The 19,816-nt window shown below is 41.6% G+C and overlaps 3 protein-coding genes across 3 annotated transcripts; 2 read left to right on the top strand and 1 right to left on the bottom strand.

Moving 5' to 3' along the window:
* The first annotated feature begins 1,127 nt into the window (after positions 1-1,127).
* Positions 1,128-7,187, top strand: LOC114433709 (very long-chain acyl-CoA synthetase). The gene is made up of 10 exons (XM_028402363.1): positions 1,128-1,692; positions 1,772-1,981; positions 2,060-2,218; positions 3,107-3,231; positions 4,814-5,008; positions 5,578-5,668; positions 5,772-5,970; positions 6,147-6,244; positions 6,363-6,493; positions 6,566-7,187. The coding sequence occupies exons 1-10, from the start codon at positions 1,212-1,214 to the stop codon at positions 6,740-6,742; spliced, it is 1,866 nt and encodes a 621-aa protein (XP_028258164.1). The 5' UTR covers positions 1,128-1,211; the 3' UTR covers positions 6,743-7,187.
* A 4,010-nt stretch (positions 7,188-11,197) lies between these two features.
* Positions 11,198-15,057, top strand: LOC114433717 (very long-chain acyl-CoA synthetase-like). The gene is made up of 10 exons (XM_028402370.1): positions 11,198-11,833; positions 12,070-12,279; positions 12,391-12,549; positions 12,772-12,896; positions 12,985-13,179; positions 13,555-13,645; positions 13,734-13,932; positions 14,147-14,244; positions 14,419-14,549; positions 14,633-15,057. The coding sequence occupies exons 1-10, from the start codon at positions 11,368-11,370 to the stop codon at positions 14,804-14,806; spliced, it is 1,848 nt and encodes a 615-aa protein (XP_028258171.1). The 5' UTR covers positions 11,198-11,367; the 3' UTR covers positions 14,807-15,057.
* On the bottom strand, positions 14,955-19,294 carry hdc (histidine decarboxylase). The gene is made up of 12 exons (XM_028402369.1): positions 19,211-19,294; positions 18,917-19,089; positions 18,050-18,163; positions 17,839-17,961; positions 17,614-17,751; positions 17,387-17,530; positions 16,804-16,870; positions 16,561-16,723; positions 16,383-16,473; positions 16,209-16,307; positions 16,023-16,124; positions 14,955-15,849 (listed from the first exon to the last, which is right to left on the bottom strand). The coding sequence occupies exons 1-12, from the start codon at positions 19,236-19,238 to the stop codon at positions 15,094-15,096; spliced, it is 1,998 nt and encodes a 665-aa protein (XP_028258170.1). The 5' UTR covers positions 19,239-19,294; the 3' UTR covers positions 14,955-15,093.
* Positions 19,295-19,816: the final 522 nt, after the last annotated feature.

The raw sequence follows: 19,816 nt of genomic DNA, 5'->3' as shown, positions 1-19,816 counted from the left end.
TTTCCTAAGATTTAAACACTGGTGATGACATAATCACTGTGGACCACTTTCTGAAGGTCCATACTGACTTGTACAAGGAACACCCCGCAACCTTAAATATCAGTCAGACTGCCTCCAAAAGAAGGAAACACATTCCAAGTGTATTGGGTTTAGCAACATAAATGTTTTTGTGTGTAAATTTACAAAGAAGAAGAAGTTATCAAAAGACACCAACAGCAGCACACTGGTTGCAAAAAAACTGTGCAAACTGAACTACATCTTATTGACACTTTCTACCTTATCAACAGAGCCTTTGACAGAGTCATTGAAGAAACACACTGAGCCATCTACAGCAGCAGTGATGTGCTTTGCTTTGCAATAAATGCAGTGTCAGAAATGCAAAGAATAAAAAGTGAAGAGCAAACCAAGAAAAGACTGCCACCTGCAGGAATGTGAAACTCAAAGAACATATAGAGGAGCTTTGTTTGTGTGTGTGTGTGTGTGGATTTATCAGTTCACAGTACAAATACACACACTGGTCATATTCCCACTGGCAAAAAGTGAGAAGGGATAAATGTATTGTATAAAAGTGGAACCTATACATAACATATAAAACACAATGTTGCAGATAAAACCAACAATATAAATGTAAAAATATACATTTGTAATGTTACTGTTATTTTGGTACAATTAATGGAACAGTTTTTCCCCCTCTTCTAGTCCTCTTATGCATTTCTATTTGTATGATGGTAGTTCTAGGCCTCTTCAAAGAGTCAAATGTGACTGGATAAATACCAAACAACAGTCCAGTTTGTTTCCCTGTCAGTCAGTTTTCTTTGACTTGCCTGGCATGCCAAACTCCGCCTACTGCACCAAGTGACCCCAGACAATTAAGCTGCAGAGTTGTTTACATCCTTAAAACCTCAAATAGCTTCATCTGAATCTGCCTGACCTTTACTGTGAAAAAATGTGTCCTATTTTTCTTTAACCCTCTCATTTCTCTCTCATTTGTTTGTTATTAATATTCCTGCTAGATTTTTACAACTTGTTTTAGTCTCTTTTAATAATGTCATGCTGAAAACGTCAGTTTTCCCAACTCTTCCACATTCTCTGTGATCTTAACAGACCTTTGAGAAAATGCTCCGCCCCACTGCCAAACTCCTTATTTGCAACATTCCCCATTTTTCAGCAGCTGCTGCACATTTTTACATGCTTTCAAAAGTGAGTTAACTATGGAGATTTATTTCATTTCGTTCATTTTAGCCAGTATCTTCATCCTACCGATCGCACTGAAAACTTTTTCCCCTTACGTCTGGATGGATTTTCTTTATTTCGGGGATCTGTTGCGCATTTTGGTGAGGTTTGTGGCGAGGCGAAGGAGGAGACCTTTCTTCTTCGTTTTGGACCGTTTCTTGGAGCAGACCGCTGCGCACCCAGACAAGCCCTTTGTGGTGTTTGAAAAAGAAAGCTACACGTACACGTACACAGATACAAGGAGCAACAAGATTGCCAACGCGCTCCAGACTCTCCCCGATTACAAAGCAGGGGACACCGTGGCACTTTTCATGGGGAATGAGCCCGCCTTCGTGTTTACCTGGCTGGCCTTGGCAAAACTAGGCTCTCCTGTGGCTCTGCTCAATCACAACATCCGCACCAAGTCCCTGCTGCACTGCTTTAACTGCTGCAAGGCAAAAGTGCTGATAGCAGCTTCAGGTAGTAACTGTGTGTACATGTGTGTGATGAAGCTGTATGATCTAAATCTTGCACTTATGTACTGTGTGTGCCTCTGCAGAGCTGAAGGAAGCAGTGGAGGATGTGCTGCCCTCGCTGATGGAGCAGGGTGTCACTGTCCTGCTGATGGCCAAACACTGTGACACACCTGGAATAGAGGCCTTCACTGATAAAGTGGATGAAGCGTCAGACACCTCGCTCCCCCGCTCCCTCAGATCACACATCACCTTCAACAGCCCTGCGGTTTATATCTACACCTCTGGAACTACAGGTGCTGGGCTGGCTGTAGAAGCCCTCACATCAAACTTCCTCCTGAAGTTTTCAAACTTTCTGTCTTGTTGTATCTCAGGTCTTCCAAAGGCAGCTGTGGTCAACCAGAACCGCCTCCTAACAGCTCTGGCCATTCTGTCTTCAAACGGTGTGCTGCCAAGTGACATCATCTACGTCAACCTACCTCTTTACCACACAGCTGGATTTCTAATTGGCTTTATTGGCTCCATTGAGACAGGTGAGGCAATGATTGATCTGCCTGAACAGAAACTATACAAGATAAATGGACCCCATAGTCATGTGACCTCTGCATTGTAGCATCAGTACAGGTTAGGGCCAAGCTGTGCCGCTTTCGGGAAGCAAAATCACACTCTCCATCTTGGTGTTGGATGAAGGTGTAGAACTGGTATAGACACTATGAATAACACATGTGTACCTGGCTGTCTGTAGTCCTACATCTTTGGGCATTTTGGATTAGCCAGAATTTTGCTGGAGACATCAGAACGCTGCATTGATGATGACAGTGCTTTGATTCTGTAAGCAAACAGTCACATTACAGTATAGAGTGTTGTCACAAATCACTGACATACTGCAGACAGTGTCCTCAAATTAGATCATTTTAAAAGGGATGGATCATGTGTTTGTTTATAGTATATTCAAATAAACAAACCCCTGGCTTCCTGTTCATTTTAACTTCAAATAATGCATCTCCTTGAGAGTCCCTCACTGTACCAATCATGCTACTAATGCAAAATCACAACCCGAACGTGTGTCTTTTGGACACGCTCCAGAAAGTGATCCCCCCCTGTGCTCTTCCTCTGCTTTTGGTCAACATGCTCCTGGTGGAATCGCACTGAAAGAGCCTTTTATCACAGTGAACCAGTAATCTGAGCAGATCTGTTCAAGCTGTTTTTTCTCTAAATAGGCCAAAGTTCACACGCCTATTGTATGTCTGTGTAAGCAGCCTGGGTTCCACAGTTATGTGGAGGCATTCAGTACCACACAGAGCAGTCACAGCGTGCAGGCACATGCAGTTAAAGTGGCAGATTAACACAGTTTAGGATATGACCTAGTTATACTTGACTGTAGTTGACCCATTGTTCTTTTTTGCTGTTTTATTTTGAAGGGTCAACCATAATCCTGAAGAGGAAGTTTTCTGCCTCTCAGTTCTGGGATGACTGCAGGAAATACAATGTGACTGTTGTCCAGTACATAGGAGAGGTGATGCGTTACCTCTGTAGTACACCAAAGGTAAAATAGTTTTTTAACCATTTCTGTGTTGATTAAGTAAAAATGTGTTTTACGCCTATTCAAGATGGCTATGCCACCTTTATGAATGCGAACATTTGGAGACTCTTTGTGTTATGAAAAGCCTCTGCAGCAGCGTCCTGATCATGTGACTGTTAAAACCCTCAGCTGAAACCTAACCAGTGGTAATAAAGGGGTGGCAGGAGGATAAGGTTACTCTTAGGGGCCCTTAAATTAAGATCATAACTGCACTAATTAGGAGAAAACTTGCACACAGACAAGGTAGACTGCAGTGATTCCACCAGAGATTTAACCTCATTCAGTGTAACAAGGGCTTAAAGATGACATTGGTATTGTAATTTATTCCAAGCATCCAGTTTGCAGCCAAAATTGCAGAACATCTGTAGATCGGAGATTTTAACGTCCATGTTTCCTTGGTGACACATACCAGTGACCGAGGCATCGGCAACTTTAGAATGGAGTACACAGTGGTGAATGAGGGGACCACAGTTAGTGATGAATCTCAGTGCCCCGTGGTAAACACTATCCAGCAGACGAAGGCAGTGAGCAGATGCATTCATACACGACACATCTCCATGGTCAAACATGGGCAAGAATGTTGTTTCCACCAATTTCTGTTTCACACACACATAAAAAACTTGTTTGTGTGGTAAAATCATAATAAGAGAATGCACCATGTTTTCTAAATTCATTCACCAATGGCAGCTTAAACATAAAATCATACAAAATCTCTGGGAATGCACCATACATGTCCTGTGCCAGCTTAAACACTGTAAAATTCCTTCTGTGAGACAGCTGCCAGGGGCAGGGTGCAGTGAACCGGCTGCAGCAGGCTGCCGTTGGGACACATGTTGGAGACACTTGGTTATAACTTTCCAAATCTGTACATTCCCACAGTGTCACACAGCTGGCTTACCAAAATAGAAATCGTTAAATCTCAACTATCAGTTTCAAGTTTGTCTGTGTCGATATACGTAGGGTTGGAGCCACATGAAAGTCGGTTATTTAAACACCAAAATGTCCAAATTCTGTTTGAGATCAAATAAACATTCATGGACTTTGTATTTATTTATTTAGGAGGACTGTAAACATTACTCTTACACATATGCTATTCAGAGTATCTAATTGCATCACATGAAGTGCGTTCTCAATTTACTACATGACCCTGCACAAGGGGAGGGGAGGTGGTTTGTCTTTATCTGGTCACCTCTAGGAATAGATGCTGCCCTTTACTTAGGAAGACCATATAAAGAATCTTGGCAACCAAATCTTCTTGGACTAGCATTTAAGGGCCATATTCATTATCAAGAATGGCATTTCATATACATTGCTGTACTGATGTAAAGAACTGATTTTTGATTATATTCCCACCAGCTGACAGGTTTCTAATGACACATGGTTGCATACAGACGTAGATTAAGTAAACTTTATGATCAAAGAAACATATTTAGGGGCCAAATTTACTATAGGTGGCAGGTGTCTGTATTGAAGAACATAACTTGTGAGTTTAAAATCATTTTAGGCCTTTTAACGCTAACATGTTTATTTCTTTCGTTAAATGCAGAGAGACAATGACAAGGATCACAAAGTAAGACTGGCCATTGGCAATGGTGTTCGAGCTGAGGTATGGAGAGAGTTTCTCAATCGCTTTGGCAACATTCACGTTCGAGAGTTTTACGCCTCCACTGAGGGGAATGTGGGATTTGTCAACTATGTGGGGAAAATTGGAGCTATTGGACGAGTCAACTTTTTGCATCGGGTAAGAATGAGATCACCCTAAAACACAACTTAGGTTAGTCAGAAGATGGAACAGCTGGGAAGGATGTTTCTATTCAAGAAGCATGAAATGTAAAGGCATCTCAGTGTTACTAGTTTTACCACACATACTTGTCCCAAGGTGCAAAAAATGCCTCATGTTTGGCACAGAGTACAAAGTTATGGATCATACAGACCCCATTATTTGTAGAAAATAGCATTTTGAATCCCCCCCTCCCCGTCAGCTTCCCATGCTGAATCTTGTTGATTTTCTCCTGTGTCTCAGAGATCAGTGTAGAAGGACCCTCTAATAGTGTATTTAGGTCAACAGTATGCAGCAGCTGTTTAAACTAAAGACCCAAGTCTCATCTATGCTTACAAATTCCTGTAGCCATCTTTTAGGATTTTCACATACACAGCAGTTCTTCTGTTCTTTGACATGATGTTTTGGCACGTTCCGCACAAATAATTAAACAGTTCTGACCTGTACATGAACTTGTCAACCAGAAATTTACTGAACTTGTGCATGCAGACAGTGGTTTATACTGTAACACTCTTTACTCCTTCCTGTAGAATCTGTTTCCATACACTCTTGTCAAATACGACACGGAGCGAGACGAACCCATTCGAGATGCTAACGGCCTGTGCGTGGAGGCACTCAAAGGTGAAGGCTGACGCCAGCTGTCATATGAATGACGCACTCGTATAGATGACTTTAATTCTTGACTATGAGAGTTTCAGGCTTTGTTTTTTTTTGTCTTTTGTAGGTGAGACAGGACTGTTGGTGTCAAAGATCACAGACATAGCTCCTTTTGTCGGCTACGCCCAAAACGAAGAGCAAACAGAGAGGAAAAGACTTCGCAATGTTCTCAAGAAAGGAGATCTTTACTTCAACACTGGAGACCTCATGAGGATCGATAAAGACAATTTTATTTATTTTCAGGATCGTGTAGGTGACACATTCAGGTATAGGACTAAAAAAAAAAAAAAAAAAAAATAAAAAAAATCACACATGAATGAATGACTATTGGCTGAAATATGTCCTTGAACTGATGAAACTTTAAAATTAACTCATTTATTTGCCTTATATTTGTTTTATATATAGCAGTTGACATAAAGTTGGAACTTGTTCATGCCCACAGGTGGAAGGGTGAGAACGTGGCCACGACTGAAGTCTCCGACATCCTGACCATCAGTGATTGTCTCGAAGAAGCCAACGTTTACGGTGTCCAAGTGCCAGGTGACTGTTATTTCCTGTATATTATTATACTGTGAAGTGTTTTTCATCTGGCTTCATTAAAGAGAGGCATTGAGTTTGTGAGGAATTAATCAATCTGCTTCTGTCTGCTGTTGCACAGGGCATGAAGGACGTATTGGCATGGCAGCTGTCACTGTGAAGAAAGGCCTTCAGTTTGATGGCAGTAAATTATACAAACATGTGGCGAGCTACCTGCCTTCATATGCACGGCCTCGCTTTATAAGGATACAGGTAATTTCACCCACACTTGCACTTCACCAATGACTGAAACCTAAACAGTAAGCGGGCTGTTCTTCTGCCTAGAATGCTGTGGAGGTGACAGGAACTTTTAAACAGATGAAGATGAAGTTGGTGGAGGAGAGTTTTGATACGGGACGCATCCAGGACCCTCTTTACATCCTTGACGACAGTGTGAAGAGCTACACACCACTGACCGCTCAGGTCCACAGCTCCATCATAACCGGAAACCTCAAACTGTGAGCAGAGTGTTCACCAGCTGTGCAGCATTATTGAAGAACTTCCAGCTCAGGGACAGAACTCTCATGAAATTAGCTGAGTATTATCTTTGTAAACTTATCAACTCATATTAGAGGCGGAAGTAGAGAAGGTGTTAATCAAAATATATGTTTACTAACAGATGGTGACATAAAATGAATATTTACTAGCATGATGACTGCTTTACATTATTCTATATAGGTAATAATGTTGTAAAAAAGGAGCAGTAGAGGTCATCTCATTGCAACAAAGTATGGATAAATGTGATGCGTACAGTGTTCATGGAGAACTATTTGCTTTTAGGAAAGATGTGAGTAGCATGTGATGCTTTGGGACTAAAGGGGCCTCATAGGAGTTTTACATTTTTTTTGCCAGTATCTGTAAATATAAATGATATTCTAAAAGATTAAAATGATTTACTGTAAAGTTAGAACCTGTTTTCATACTGTAAGTTTGGCGCTGCAAAGATCAGTTTCACATGACATGCACAGTATAATCACAAGAGGGAGACAAACCCTCATGCCAGAGCCTCCATCCTCTGTGTTTCATATGCACACCGGAGACAAAAGCCTAGAAATTACATCCATGTGTGGGTCCTGTTCTATGCATTAACTTGACTTGCTGCATCAGCTCCCTGCTTTCTACTAAAGTTTGTGGAGTCATGTGGCCATGAGGATTTGTTCACATTCGGTCACGGATCATGGTGACCTCCAAAACTGAAGTGGAGCAGTGAGCCCTGGCTTTAAGTCGGCATTCCAGTACATCCCAAAGGTAAAATACTCATGTACGCAGAAGGAGGCAGAAAAACAGCACCAAATGAAAAGCAGAAGTGTCTGTATATGTGTCTCCCTCATTTCTAATCAGCCTTTGGGAAAAGTACATTGCAACGGAATGCCTGTAGTGTTAGGCATGTTGTGTCTTTTATTCTTTTAGGACCAGCTTGCTGCTTTGGGATGGAAATAGATGGAGACTCACAGGAAGTTAATCTTTGATGCGATACCTCTTAAATGTTAACAAGCTTCTACTAAATGTTACTGCCAGTGACCTTAGACTTAGGGTCAAAAGTATATTTTATTTACTTACTTGTACAATACAGATAGGAGTGTTAACCTGGTTTCAAGAGAAAACAAGTTGTGCAATCCAACGTAACCAACAACAAAAAAAATACATGAAAGAACTACAAATGAAAACAACATTAAGATGAGCTGATGTTAATTGTTATTAATAACAATTATCCATATTCTCTATATTTACTTTCACGTGTAATAAACACATTTAACACATTTCCAAACATTTTATCTATGAAGCTTATATTATTCTACCTCGTACACAGAGATTAATTTATTTCCCAAAACTAGTTAAAAAGGTAAATAATAAGGTGAAACATATTGATGCTAAAAGGCAGTTGTGTCTCCTTAAGTCACTTGGTGTACTTTTTCAGCAACTTTAAGGCACATCTCCTGAGGAAGCCTAGCTTCATATTATTTGGAGAATCTCCAGATTTTCAATCAGAGGACATGAAACATTGACTGTAGTTAGCAGATACATTTAAAGGAGGAGTTATCCATCTAAAAAATATTCACAAGTTCAACTCTGTTAGTGAGGCAGGGTTAAAATAACCAGACTGCACTGACACTTTTATCAACATGTACAGTGCCATCCTGTTGAGTCACTGCGTTGGTTGGTGTGGAAGTCATACAGTAGCTGGTATAGGCTGACCAGCAATGACAACAGTGACAAGGTAAAAAAAAATTATACAAGGGAGGTCATGTTTGTACTGCCTGGATTGACATTCCCCAGTGTTGACAAGAGTCTCAGTTCCAGAAGATCCACAACATCATACCGCTACTACCATGTTCATGTGGGACAGACTTGCAATCTAGACAGTCCTCTAGCTCGTAGTGCTTTTTTTAATCTCATTATTCCTTTCTGTTGCAAACGTTTTACCAGACACCGTGACTCCTCATACCCTTTGTTCCCTTTATTTTATGACTTTGTCAAAAGCTTCCTAAACCTGGCCTGTGAAGAGCAGACCTTTGCATTTCTTCAACATTTGACCCAAATACAGGCTACAATTCTGAGACCAAACAGCTCTAGTTTTGTTTCATCTGACCAAATGACACACTTCCAGTATGTGTAATCTGTCTCCAGGTTGTTCCTATAGCATTCTTAAGTCTGGCTTGGCTCAAAGGTTTACTAGGTCAGTTCAAACATGAACTACATCTTATCATTGCATAACAGGCATGGTAGGCAGGTACTATGGCCAAACAAAGATGACATTCCTCAAAGGGGCTAGTTATATTGGCCCAGGTAGTTGTGGATTTGTGTTGAAAAAAATCTCTTACTTGCCGTTAGAAAGCACCACCAGCACCGTGAAACAAACTACACTACAGTCTCACACATGTACAAGATAAACAACACGATGCACTCATACATGCCAAACTCTCATTGCATAAAGATATAAACAATTAAACCATCTATAATTACCTCATGCTGCTTCCAGAGGGCGCTAGCTTCAACAACAACTCTTTAACTCTATGTTAACTCGTTTCTTTTCTTCTACTCAAGGCATGCCTGATACAGAGCAAAGTTGAGACAAGCTGAACCACATATTTTCTCACCTAAAAGTATTCTTTTTAATCAGACCAGTGTTGTGTGTTTTTTACCTTGACATGTTTCGACTGCTTCCTGTAGTGTTCTTCAGAAGGTTATAAAAAGGTGAAGACCAAATGAACCTTGTTGAAACATATTTTTTTCCTTACAGTATGTACAAGTAAAATAACTGATGTCATCTGCGTTTGTCTTACTGTGCAGGAGAAACCATACGAAATGCTATGAGGGTGGGGAAGCGAACGCCACATTAAACTGTTACCAAAGCTCACCACTGGGTATTGTTTTTGTTTGTAGATCCAAAGCAACCTAGAAATATACAGGATATCACACATGTGCAGCAGAGTAGCTACTCCAGCCATGGTGCAGTACCAGGCAGGACTGAATGAACATGATGTAGCACCAAATGCATGTTTAGATAGCTAGCTAATAATGGCTGAGATGCTGTCGAACTCCATTCAAGTTGTTAATTAGCAATGCTAGCAGTGCTGTTTATGCTATATTCATTATGTTGGTTCTATGTGTAATTCTATAAATTGAAGATATATTGATAATGTATTAATAAGAAAGCCTGTTCTGCTCTGTATATTATGGTTAATGTGAAGTGTTTCCAGTATAGCTTGGGAATATGATGATTTATTATTTACTTTTATTAAAGCTTTGTGCAAATGGGAGAATTATTTATTTTTAACTTACAGTGCCTGGTGGGTATTTGACTGTAGTAAATATTAGGCTACTTAAAGGAATATGTTTAGCTTTAAACTAATGTTTGTTCTCTTCTAGACCACATCCTCCCACCTACCTAAGTAAAGAGACTCCAGAGAACCCATCCCTGTGTCCTCTTTGTCCTTTTGTGGCCTTAAGTTGTGTTTCTGGCCATGAACCAAGTGACAAACCTTCCACCATGTGACACATTGGAGCAGAACCTCCATTACAAATCCAGTATGGCTGCCAGAGCTGTATGGCTCTGCAGCTGATTTTAAACTGGTTTGGTGGAGCTGGCTTAAACACTTCTACTTGAGTATGGTGCTTAAAGAAGACTTGTACTTCTACTCAAGTCATTCTTTGGTAGAGTATCTGTACTTTTACTTAAGTCTGGGTCTCTGGAACTTACATATCTGGGTGGAGCTGGTGCAGTCAGCAGAGGGACATGCTGTACAGCAGTGGGTGATACACTGGGAGCACGTGGTTCCTGTACAGATTATTAAAGGAGTGTAGTATATAGTGCCGCGCACTGATATATAGGTTAGGTGAGTGAGGTGTGCGCAGTGATAGCATCGATAAGGGGCCTAGGTGAAGCGTCGAGCGTAGTGCGTTGCTATGGTGATAAGATGTCGGGATATGTGAAATAAAGGACCCCGACAGGTGCAGCACAGACCGAAGAGACTTGTCCGCTACTCAAAGGCGTTCGACAGTAAACGTGTGGAGCGGCTACGTGAAGCAACACAATACAAACACAACCTCATACTGACTGCCAGGTCTTGTGTGGTATCACGTAAGAGGGGGGCTGTAGGCTGCCCACCTAATCACCAATAAGAAACGATGCTGGTGTGGTCTGTTCTATTTTCCGATTGGATAAACGCCCCCCCCCCCCCCAGCTTTTATTGGGTGGAAAAGAAACAAACAAACAAACAAACAAAAACAATCGGTTTAATGAAAATAAATCATGTAACAGTCCTTCCAGCATATTTCTGTTTACAAATGTGTGTCCATAATTTCACTGCTGCTGAGTGAATTGCCAAATTGCCATTATGTAACATGTGATACCAGCAGTGAAAGGCAGTCGTTGTGTTGCAGTGTTGGGGGTTTGTTGCGGTTACGTCCTCCTGACTGAGCAGGGGAGCCTTCAGGCGAATCCGGGAGTAACACAGCACAGGAGGGGGGGAATTCGTTCAAAGTTCAAGAGGCGGAAACAATGCATCTAAATGCTGCTGAAAGTTGAATCTGTCGGTATTCTCTCAGTCTAAAGCTGCAGCAGTGGGACATTTCACCTGGGTACGATGATTGCATACATCCTCTTCACCGTGTTGGCAGTTCTGCCATTAATACTTTATATGCGAAATCCCTATATTTTGAAAGATTTAATTTACGCAATAACTGCAGTCAAAATCGGGATACGCATGGGAAAAATCAAGACACATTTCTACAGCCTTTTGGATTGTTTTCTACACAAAGTGGAGAAGCATCCACATAAGAAGTTTTTAATATTCGAGGAAAGCTGCTACACTTACAGCCAAGCCGACAAAGAAAGCAACAAAGTGGCCAGAGCTCTGGCAACGCATGCCAGTCTGAAGGAGGGAGACACCGCGGCTCTTTTTCTGGGGAATGAGCCGCTGTATGTGTGGACTTGGCTGGCATTGTCCAAGCTGGGATGTACAGCGGCTCTTCTAAACTACAATATCAGATCCAAATCACTGCTGCACTGCTTCTCCTGCTGTGACGCCAAGGTCCTGATCTGCGGAGCTGGTGGGTTGGAGGGAAAAAAGAGAGGAGAGGAGATTAAATGCTTAAAGTGCTTTTAGGATTTTGTTTGTTTGTTAATCTGGAGTCTTGTGCAGAAATGTATGCATGCATTCATTTCCTAAATGCTGACAAAGGCTCATACACACGTTTTTGGAGAAGCTTTTGTTTTAAAAAGGCTCTCCACATCTGGATTTTATTTCCATTTTTAACCTCTCTGTTTGCTTCTCCGTTTCTCTCAGACTTACAGGGAGCTGTGGAGGAGGTGCTACCCAGCCTTAAGCAGCAGGGCATCCGTGTGTTTATCCTCAGCGAGCACTGCGACGTGGACGGCATAGAAAGCCTCTTAGATAAAATCAAACAGGCCTCGGATCAGCCGCTGTCACCTCAGCTGAGGGCCAACGTTAACATCAAGAGTCTTGCGCTGTACATCTACACCTCAGGAACCACAGGTATTATCTTAACCTTGACTTCTAACCATAGTTTAAGTGGAACAGGCCTTGACCAACATGGAGGAGGACAATAAAAATATCACACATTCTTATAGCAGCATTATCTTTTAGGGCTTCCCAAGGCAGCTGTGATTAACCATGAGAGGCTGTGGATGGCATCTTTCCTTCAGGCTATCGCTGGTGTGCGCTCAGATGATATCATCTACATACACCTGCCTCTGTACCACACAGCCGGGTTCGTGATGGGACTTTGTGGTGCCATAGAAAAAGGTAACTCACAAACCTGCAACAAGGAAAAAAATGATTTTCACCCTGCATACTGATGATAACACCGGTTTATTGAAGGTTAAACCAACAGGTATATGACCTCCAATAACAGGCAGTTTGACTCTGATTTTCATTGTTTGTATTTCAAAGTTCAGTCGACGAAGTTTACAACACTTGGCTCCAGTGTAAGTGTAATATTTTGAACTGTTTTTTTGTTGGTTCAAGGCATCACTGTGGTTTTAAGGCGTAAATTCTCTGCCTCCAACTTCTGGAACGACTGCAGAAAGTACAACATAACTGTCATTCAGTACATCGGAGAGATCATGCGCTACCTGTGCAACACACCGAAGGTATGATCTCAAATGAATCATCCTTCCTGTGGATATAAACATGATGTGTTTATATCTTATCTCTCCTTTCTTGCCCCCGCCTCCTTAGAAAGACAATGACAAAGATCATAAGGTCCGGGTGGCCATGGGGAATGGGATCAGGGGAGACACCTGGACTGAGTTCCTGGAGCGTTTCGGGAACATTCGTATCTGTGAATGCTACGGAGCAACAGAAGGAAATGTTGGCTTTGTCAACTATGTTGGAAAAGTTGGAGCCATTGGCAGAGAGCATATTCTCCACAAAGTAAGACACAGAATGTGCTCATTGTTTTGCTGCAGCATTATATTACAGGTTTGCATTATTTTTAGTAAAACTCTAACTAGTAACTCTAGAGTTAGAGTTATGCAGAGTTATGAGATAGATTAGTACACTGCTAAAGTGCTGTGCAGAGTTATCCACCTTAACCCACAAATGAACAAGGTGTGAGCTCGTTAAGGCCCTGGACATTTCTCTGACAGTGATGAGAGCAGAGTTCGTCTACTTCAGGCCACAAACATATCAGTAACTCCTTATGAAGTTGTACTTACATCACAACAACATGAATACATATGTAGTCTGTTAAAATGTCTAAAACAAGACCAAAATCTACAACTTTCTATGTGTTTTGTTCTCAACTAGACTATGTGTCCATATGCCCTCATAAGATACGACACAGAGAAAGAGGAGCCGGTCCGAGACTCCAGAGGTTTTTGTATTGAAGTACCAAAAGGTGAGGAGAGGACGGTCTCCACTGAAACTCTCCCTTGACCTTGTCATCCCTAACTGAAACAAACCCTGTTTGTTGCTCTTGTATGCAGGAGAAACCGGTTTGTTGGTGGGAAAGATTGGAGTAAAAGCACCTTTCAGCGGCTATGCAAAGAACAAGCAGCAGACAGAGAAGAAGAAGCTGAAGGATGTGTTTGAGAAGGGAGACATCTACTTTAACAGTGGAGACCTTCTAAGGATAGACCATGATGGGTTTGTCTACTTTCAAGACCGCATCGGCGACACATTCAGGTCTGTGGGGGAAACTGATTAGAACTAATATAACAAGCTTGGATGTGGTCTCTGGAGATGAAAGTCATGAATGTAGTTTGATTAAATTAAATTCATTTTGTGTCAGGTATTTTAAAAATAGCAAATATTTTTGACATACTTGCTATTCAAATATAATTTCTTTAAATACTTTATCACCTGTATTTATACACATTTGTATTGTCATCTGATACAGGTGGAAAGGAGAAAATGTGGCAACCACTGAGGTGGCTGACCATTTGCTGATGGTAGACTTTGTGGAGGAGGCTAATGTATATGGTGTGAAGGTGCCAGGTAATGATTACACTATCAGTTATTTATCAACGGTATAAAATGAAAGTAAAATAAAAGTGAAAGCCTTGCATTTGACCACTTCAAGTTCAATACATGAAAACGGACAAGCTTTGCCACAAAAAGAGTTGTTTATACTGATGTCGCTGATTTTTTACTTTGACCTTGACTGATTAGGACACGAGGGGAGAATAGGCATGGCAGCTCTGAAGCTGAAAGAAAACATGGACTTTGATGGCAAAGCTGCATATCAGCATGTGAAAAACACCATGCCCAGCTACGCAAGACCGCGCTTCATTCGCATACAGGTTAACAAAGTCTGCAGGGCTTATAACAGCAGAATTATAACACTAAAAACTCTTATTAAATAAGCATTTGTTTTCCCTGATAGGATGCAGTGGCGGTGACCGGGACATTTAAGCAATTGAAGATGAAGCTTGCGGAGGAAGGCTTCGACCCAGCCGCCACCTCGGATCCTTTATTCTACCTGGAAGACAATAAGGGCTACACACCCATGACTCAGGAGCTATTCAACTCCATCAGAGACGGAACACTCAGACTCTGAATGACTTCATCTTTTATTATTATATCATCAACCCCAAATAGTCTCAGATAATCATAACTGACCTGTACATTTAATTTATTCTATGTAAAACACATTTTATTAGGCATAGATTTTCTAATTGTAACTTAATTCAGTTTATATATGTTTTTCATATATTTCACATATCACGTTTTTAAATCATAATCATAAATGAGGAGAACACCAGCAACAGCTAGTGCTATCAGTAAACTGATAAAATTTTAATAATCAAATCCCTGTGTGGGTGTTATACATCAAATTTGGGATGTTCACAGGAGCTTTGGTGCAGCAGCAGTTTCCAGTGGAGGTGGTGATGGAGCTGTGTTGTCTACAGGTGAATTCATGCAGTTAATTCTTCTGCAGGTGGAGGCCAAGTTCTTTTGAGCTGTCTGCGAAACCTTGACAGAGCAGCACAGCTGGTGGCGGCCGCACTGCACCCACTGGTTGCAGAAGCTGGGCACGCTGTAGAACTTTGTCAGCTTTTTTACCACCTGCTTGCCCAGAATATTTGAAGGGATCTCTGTAATCTTAAACATGGGCCCAGATCCTGTCGGCATAGGGAGGCTGCCTGCAGCATCTCTGAGATTTGGTTTTGATTGAAAGTCGTAGCCAGACAGTGGTCCAATGTAAGTGTAATGCACAGGTGCGCTGTTGCAGCTGAGAGAGCGCATGGGTTTCCTTGGTCGATTCCAAGCTTTGTCAATCCACAGCTCTACTTCGGATTGGTCCAAACTGGTGGCGGCATCCCCGTTCTCAACTGACCTGATGTTGAGGTCTCGGTTCTCTTCAACTCCTATGACTTCATCTTCTGCAGACTTTGGCTGGTCTGCCTGTGTCTCAGCCAGAAGAGTGGATGCAGTGTTAGAGATAATGGTCCAGTCCTTCAGGATGTCATCTGCAGTAGTGAACTGTGAGGTCACTGTGAAGCGGATGATGCGTTTGTTGTAAATCTCTGCAGGAATGAGGTACATGGTGCCAGAACAGGTCAGCCTCCTCAGAAGCTCCTGGGTCAAAGCATTTCCCCCCTGTGTAAGGAGATATTCAAGTGTTGAATAAAGATAGAAGAAAGACGCTGACCTGATTTAAGCAGCTCACCTTTGAACATGGTGTAACCAGAACATGATAAGCAAACGAAAAAAGTGTTGCTTCACAAGATAACACACACTTTTATTGTTTAATGCTTGATTCAAATGCCTACCTTCAGACAGAAAACCACCAGGCCAAGGTGCCTCTGAGCCGGAACCTCAAAATTAGGGTCACTCCTTATGTGAGACTCTAAAAGCTTTGCCATCTCAATCCCCTAAAAACATTTTTAAAAAACACACACACAGTTTAACATCTGATAACATGTGATATTTACTCCCAAAAGAGATCTGCCACCTACATGTCTGATATGAGCCTGGAGGTTCTTCAGTCCAAAAGAGCGCATGACAAACCAGAGTTTGAGAGATCGGAACCGTCGGCTGAGGGGAATTTGCCAGTGCTGCAGCAGAAAAAAAAAGTTATTGAATCAAATGAGCTGCCAAGATAATGGGATTTTAGATTCAGGCAGACATACCATGAAGTCAGTGGCTGCCTGTGAGTTTTCATGCCTGAGATAAACAGGATCAACACTGAAGGTCTGTTGGAGCTTGTATTTATCCTTCACCCTGAGAAGAAGAACAAAAGCCTTTAAAGCATATCTCACATTAACCCTGTCTTTAAATACAAGGTATGTATTCATAGAGTGTAATCACCAGAAAGCTGTGCAGTCAAAATGGACCATCATCCACTTGGAAGGGTTAAAAACAAAAGAGTGTGCAAATTCAATGCCCTCCAGTGACCAGCGGAGCTCCGGACAGAAGTAAGCAGAGCCAGCATATGCAGCGTCAACGTGGTGCCAGAGACCTTCTTCCTCGCCTGTAAGAAGGTTTAAATGAAAGTAAAGTAAGGCATTTTAACAGAACAACACAATATGTCAATACACAAAAAACACATACAGACTGGTCCCAGTTCAGACAGCTTGTCGAAGGCACACACTCCTGTAGTTCCCAGAGTGGAACACAGCTGAGCAGGAGAGAAACAGAACCAGCCATGAGATTCAGTATCTGTGCATTTCCATAGAGTTTTAAAGCTACCTCGCCATGAAATATACACCAGACCATGTATACTAATCTTTTGGTTTTGCATATTTGAGTTACTCCACGTTTAAGGCTTACACAACAAGTTTGGAAGTCAACAACATTACACAGCTGGGAAAGCATTGATCCCAAGAAAGGGACATTTTCATTTCATAACAATAGATCCAGCTCATTGTTCAGACACAGCCAACAATGAGGCATGGGTCATTAATAAATACTTTATTTTTTTTAATTTTTATATAATGTCTGTTTATAAGTGTCTGTTTTAACAGAGTTTAATATACCTTATATTAAACTCTGAACAGACACTTTTTAAATGAGAAACCCCAAAATACTTGACTAATTTAAAAATGAGGAGAAACGCCTAAGAGGTAGCTTTCTGCACTGTAAAACACATTACAGCCTACTGTATGTAATATTAGTGTATGTTTTGCATACATACCATGAAAGGAACCAGTCCCCTCCTCCTGTCCTCCTGTATGGCTTTCTTAAGCGTGTCTCCTCTCAGAGACAGCTGCTCATCAGTGGGCAGAAACCTGATCTTCACCAGAGAGATCAGACCTGCCTTCTCAACTGAGGAGTGAGCCTGGAAACACACATTAAGTCAGTGCTTATCATACTGATGAGAAATCTTTGTATAATAAATACAGTAAATAAAGTAACACTGACCTGGTCTGAAGCGTAGGCCACCAGCCGTGAATTTAGGACCGAGTCATCCACCTCCTGCTCCAGCTCTGCCCTCAGCTGTAGTATCTTGTCTTTCCTGGCTGCCAGCAGAGCAACCAGTGTGCTCTCACTGACTGTACTCTGAAGAGATTTACCCAACACAGAAAAACAGTAAGGTTATAATTATCACAAAGTATACTTCATAAAGTTTAAAATAAACAGCCGCACCTGCAGAATTCCTCCACCCCTGCTGTCAGGATGGTGATGCAGGAAGAAGGAGGGGAGGCCCAGAGCCTTACACAGCCAGTCCATCACATTCATTTCCAGCTCTGTGCATGCTGGGCTGGAGGCCTGAAGGGAGAGTGTTAGTTATCTTAATCATTGTTGTGAACACACACATTCTGTGTGTTTGTGTGTGTGTGTGTGTGTATCCTCTTACCCAGGTGAATCCAACACAGTTGATGGCATCAGCCAGCATGTCCCCGAGCATCGAGGGCCATGAAGTGAGACTGGGGTAGTAGGCATGCATGTGAGGGCTCTGCCAGTGAACCACCTGGTCAGACAGATAAACATTATTCGTACTGTAACTGCAGTCTATGACGATATTAGTAAACAAAAAAGCAAAGACGTAAAAAAAGTAACGACGTAGGAATACTTCACTGTGTGAAGTATGTGAGGATGTACTTCCAGTTAAACAGTTTATTACTAATATGTTTGTTGTTCTTTTATAAATATTAGAGCTTTGTGCAAAAGGCAGAATTACCTATTTTTAACTCACAGTGCCTGGTGGGTATTTGACTGTAGTCAAAAAAAAAGCAAACCATGAATGAACCGGGGGGGGGGGGGGGGGGGGGGGGGGGGGGATAATGATGAGGACCAACCCATCTATGTCACAGCTTATCGCTGCCTTTTAAACTCTCACAAAGGCTGGAGCAGCAGCTGGGCTGTTCACACACTGGGCTTTGTCCTGAACATGTGATAGCTCTCATGGTCACACTATTCAACTGGATTAGAATCTGACCACAAGTCAAACTGCCTGTGCACACATCAGTATAAAGACAACAATGAGAAGACACTAACTTATGGATACTAATACAGCACCAGATGATGTTTATCCAAACCATTTGCTTTCTTACTTTATTATGTCTAATGGATTCAGTGTCAACCATCATTAAAGTTTTTTACTTCAACACTTACTGAAGTCATTATTTTGGTAGAGTATTTGTAGTTTTACTCAAGTCTCTGGTAGTTTACACATCTCTGCAAAAAAAAAAAAAAAAAAGAATTTCAACTTGCTGCTACTTACTCCCGGCATGATGACTTTCTCGATGTCTGTGAAGATATTGTCCCAGTCCTCCGGATCTGTAGGCGCAGCATCAGGAAGAAGCCCCCTCATGTATCCCGGTTTCACATCAGGAATGACCCTCCTCTCCCTGATGGAGCCCAGGTACTGTGTGATGTAGTCCACCAGCTCCTTACCTGATGGTAAACATACATTTAATACCTGGAACCGTATTCTTGTTATTTGGTTTCTTTGTTGTTTTTTATAATTTGCAGTAAAATATCACTCAAAATGCAGTGAAATGGATCCTGTCATTACCTCTGCGATTGTATTCCTCTGCCTGCATGTCTGAAGATGAGTCCTCTTAGAGTTGATTTGTTGTGTGTCACAAGTATCTGCAATGATGCTTTGTGTATTCAGTAAAGATCACAGAACTATATACACCCTGTCGTGAAAAACACGCCCTACATGGCTGACGCAGTTCAGCCGTCAAACATTGTTCTTTTCACCCATTGCCTCTACTAAACATTTTCCTTCCTCTCCTTATAATTAACTATTTGCTCATATCTCTGTGTTAATACACAGAATGTTACGTGATTATGAGATAAATTTGAGGATTCGTGGGATGATGGAACACAGAACCTCAATCAGGGGATTCAGTTTGATTGTGCCATGAAAGCCAGAGAGAAAAAATATCATTTAGCAAGTTGTTGTTTGTGCAAAGTAGCATTTTGTTTTGTGTGCTAACAATCTGACCTTATTCTGAGCCTTCCTTCATCTATATCACTTTGTGATCTGTTCCTTCAGCTCATGGATGAAACGTTCTGTCATTCCTGATCTCACAGTTTTAGGAGTCACTTGCCAGTTCTCTGAAAGACTGGAAACAGGGTCAAACATTGACTGTGACACTTTTTAAAGTCAAGG

The sequence above is a fragment of the Parambassis ranga genome, chromosome 3, assembly GCF_900634625.1.
Source record: "Parambassis ranga chromosome 3, fParRan2.1, whole genome shotgun sequence".
Lineage (NCBI taxonomy): Eukaryota > Metazoa > Chordata > Actinopteri > Ambassidae > Parambassis > Parambassis ranga.
The sequence above is the reverse complement of the archived record's forward strand: the minus strand, read 5'-3'. Positions and strand labels throughout refer to the sequence as shown.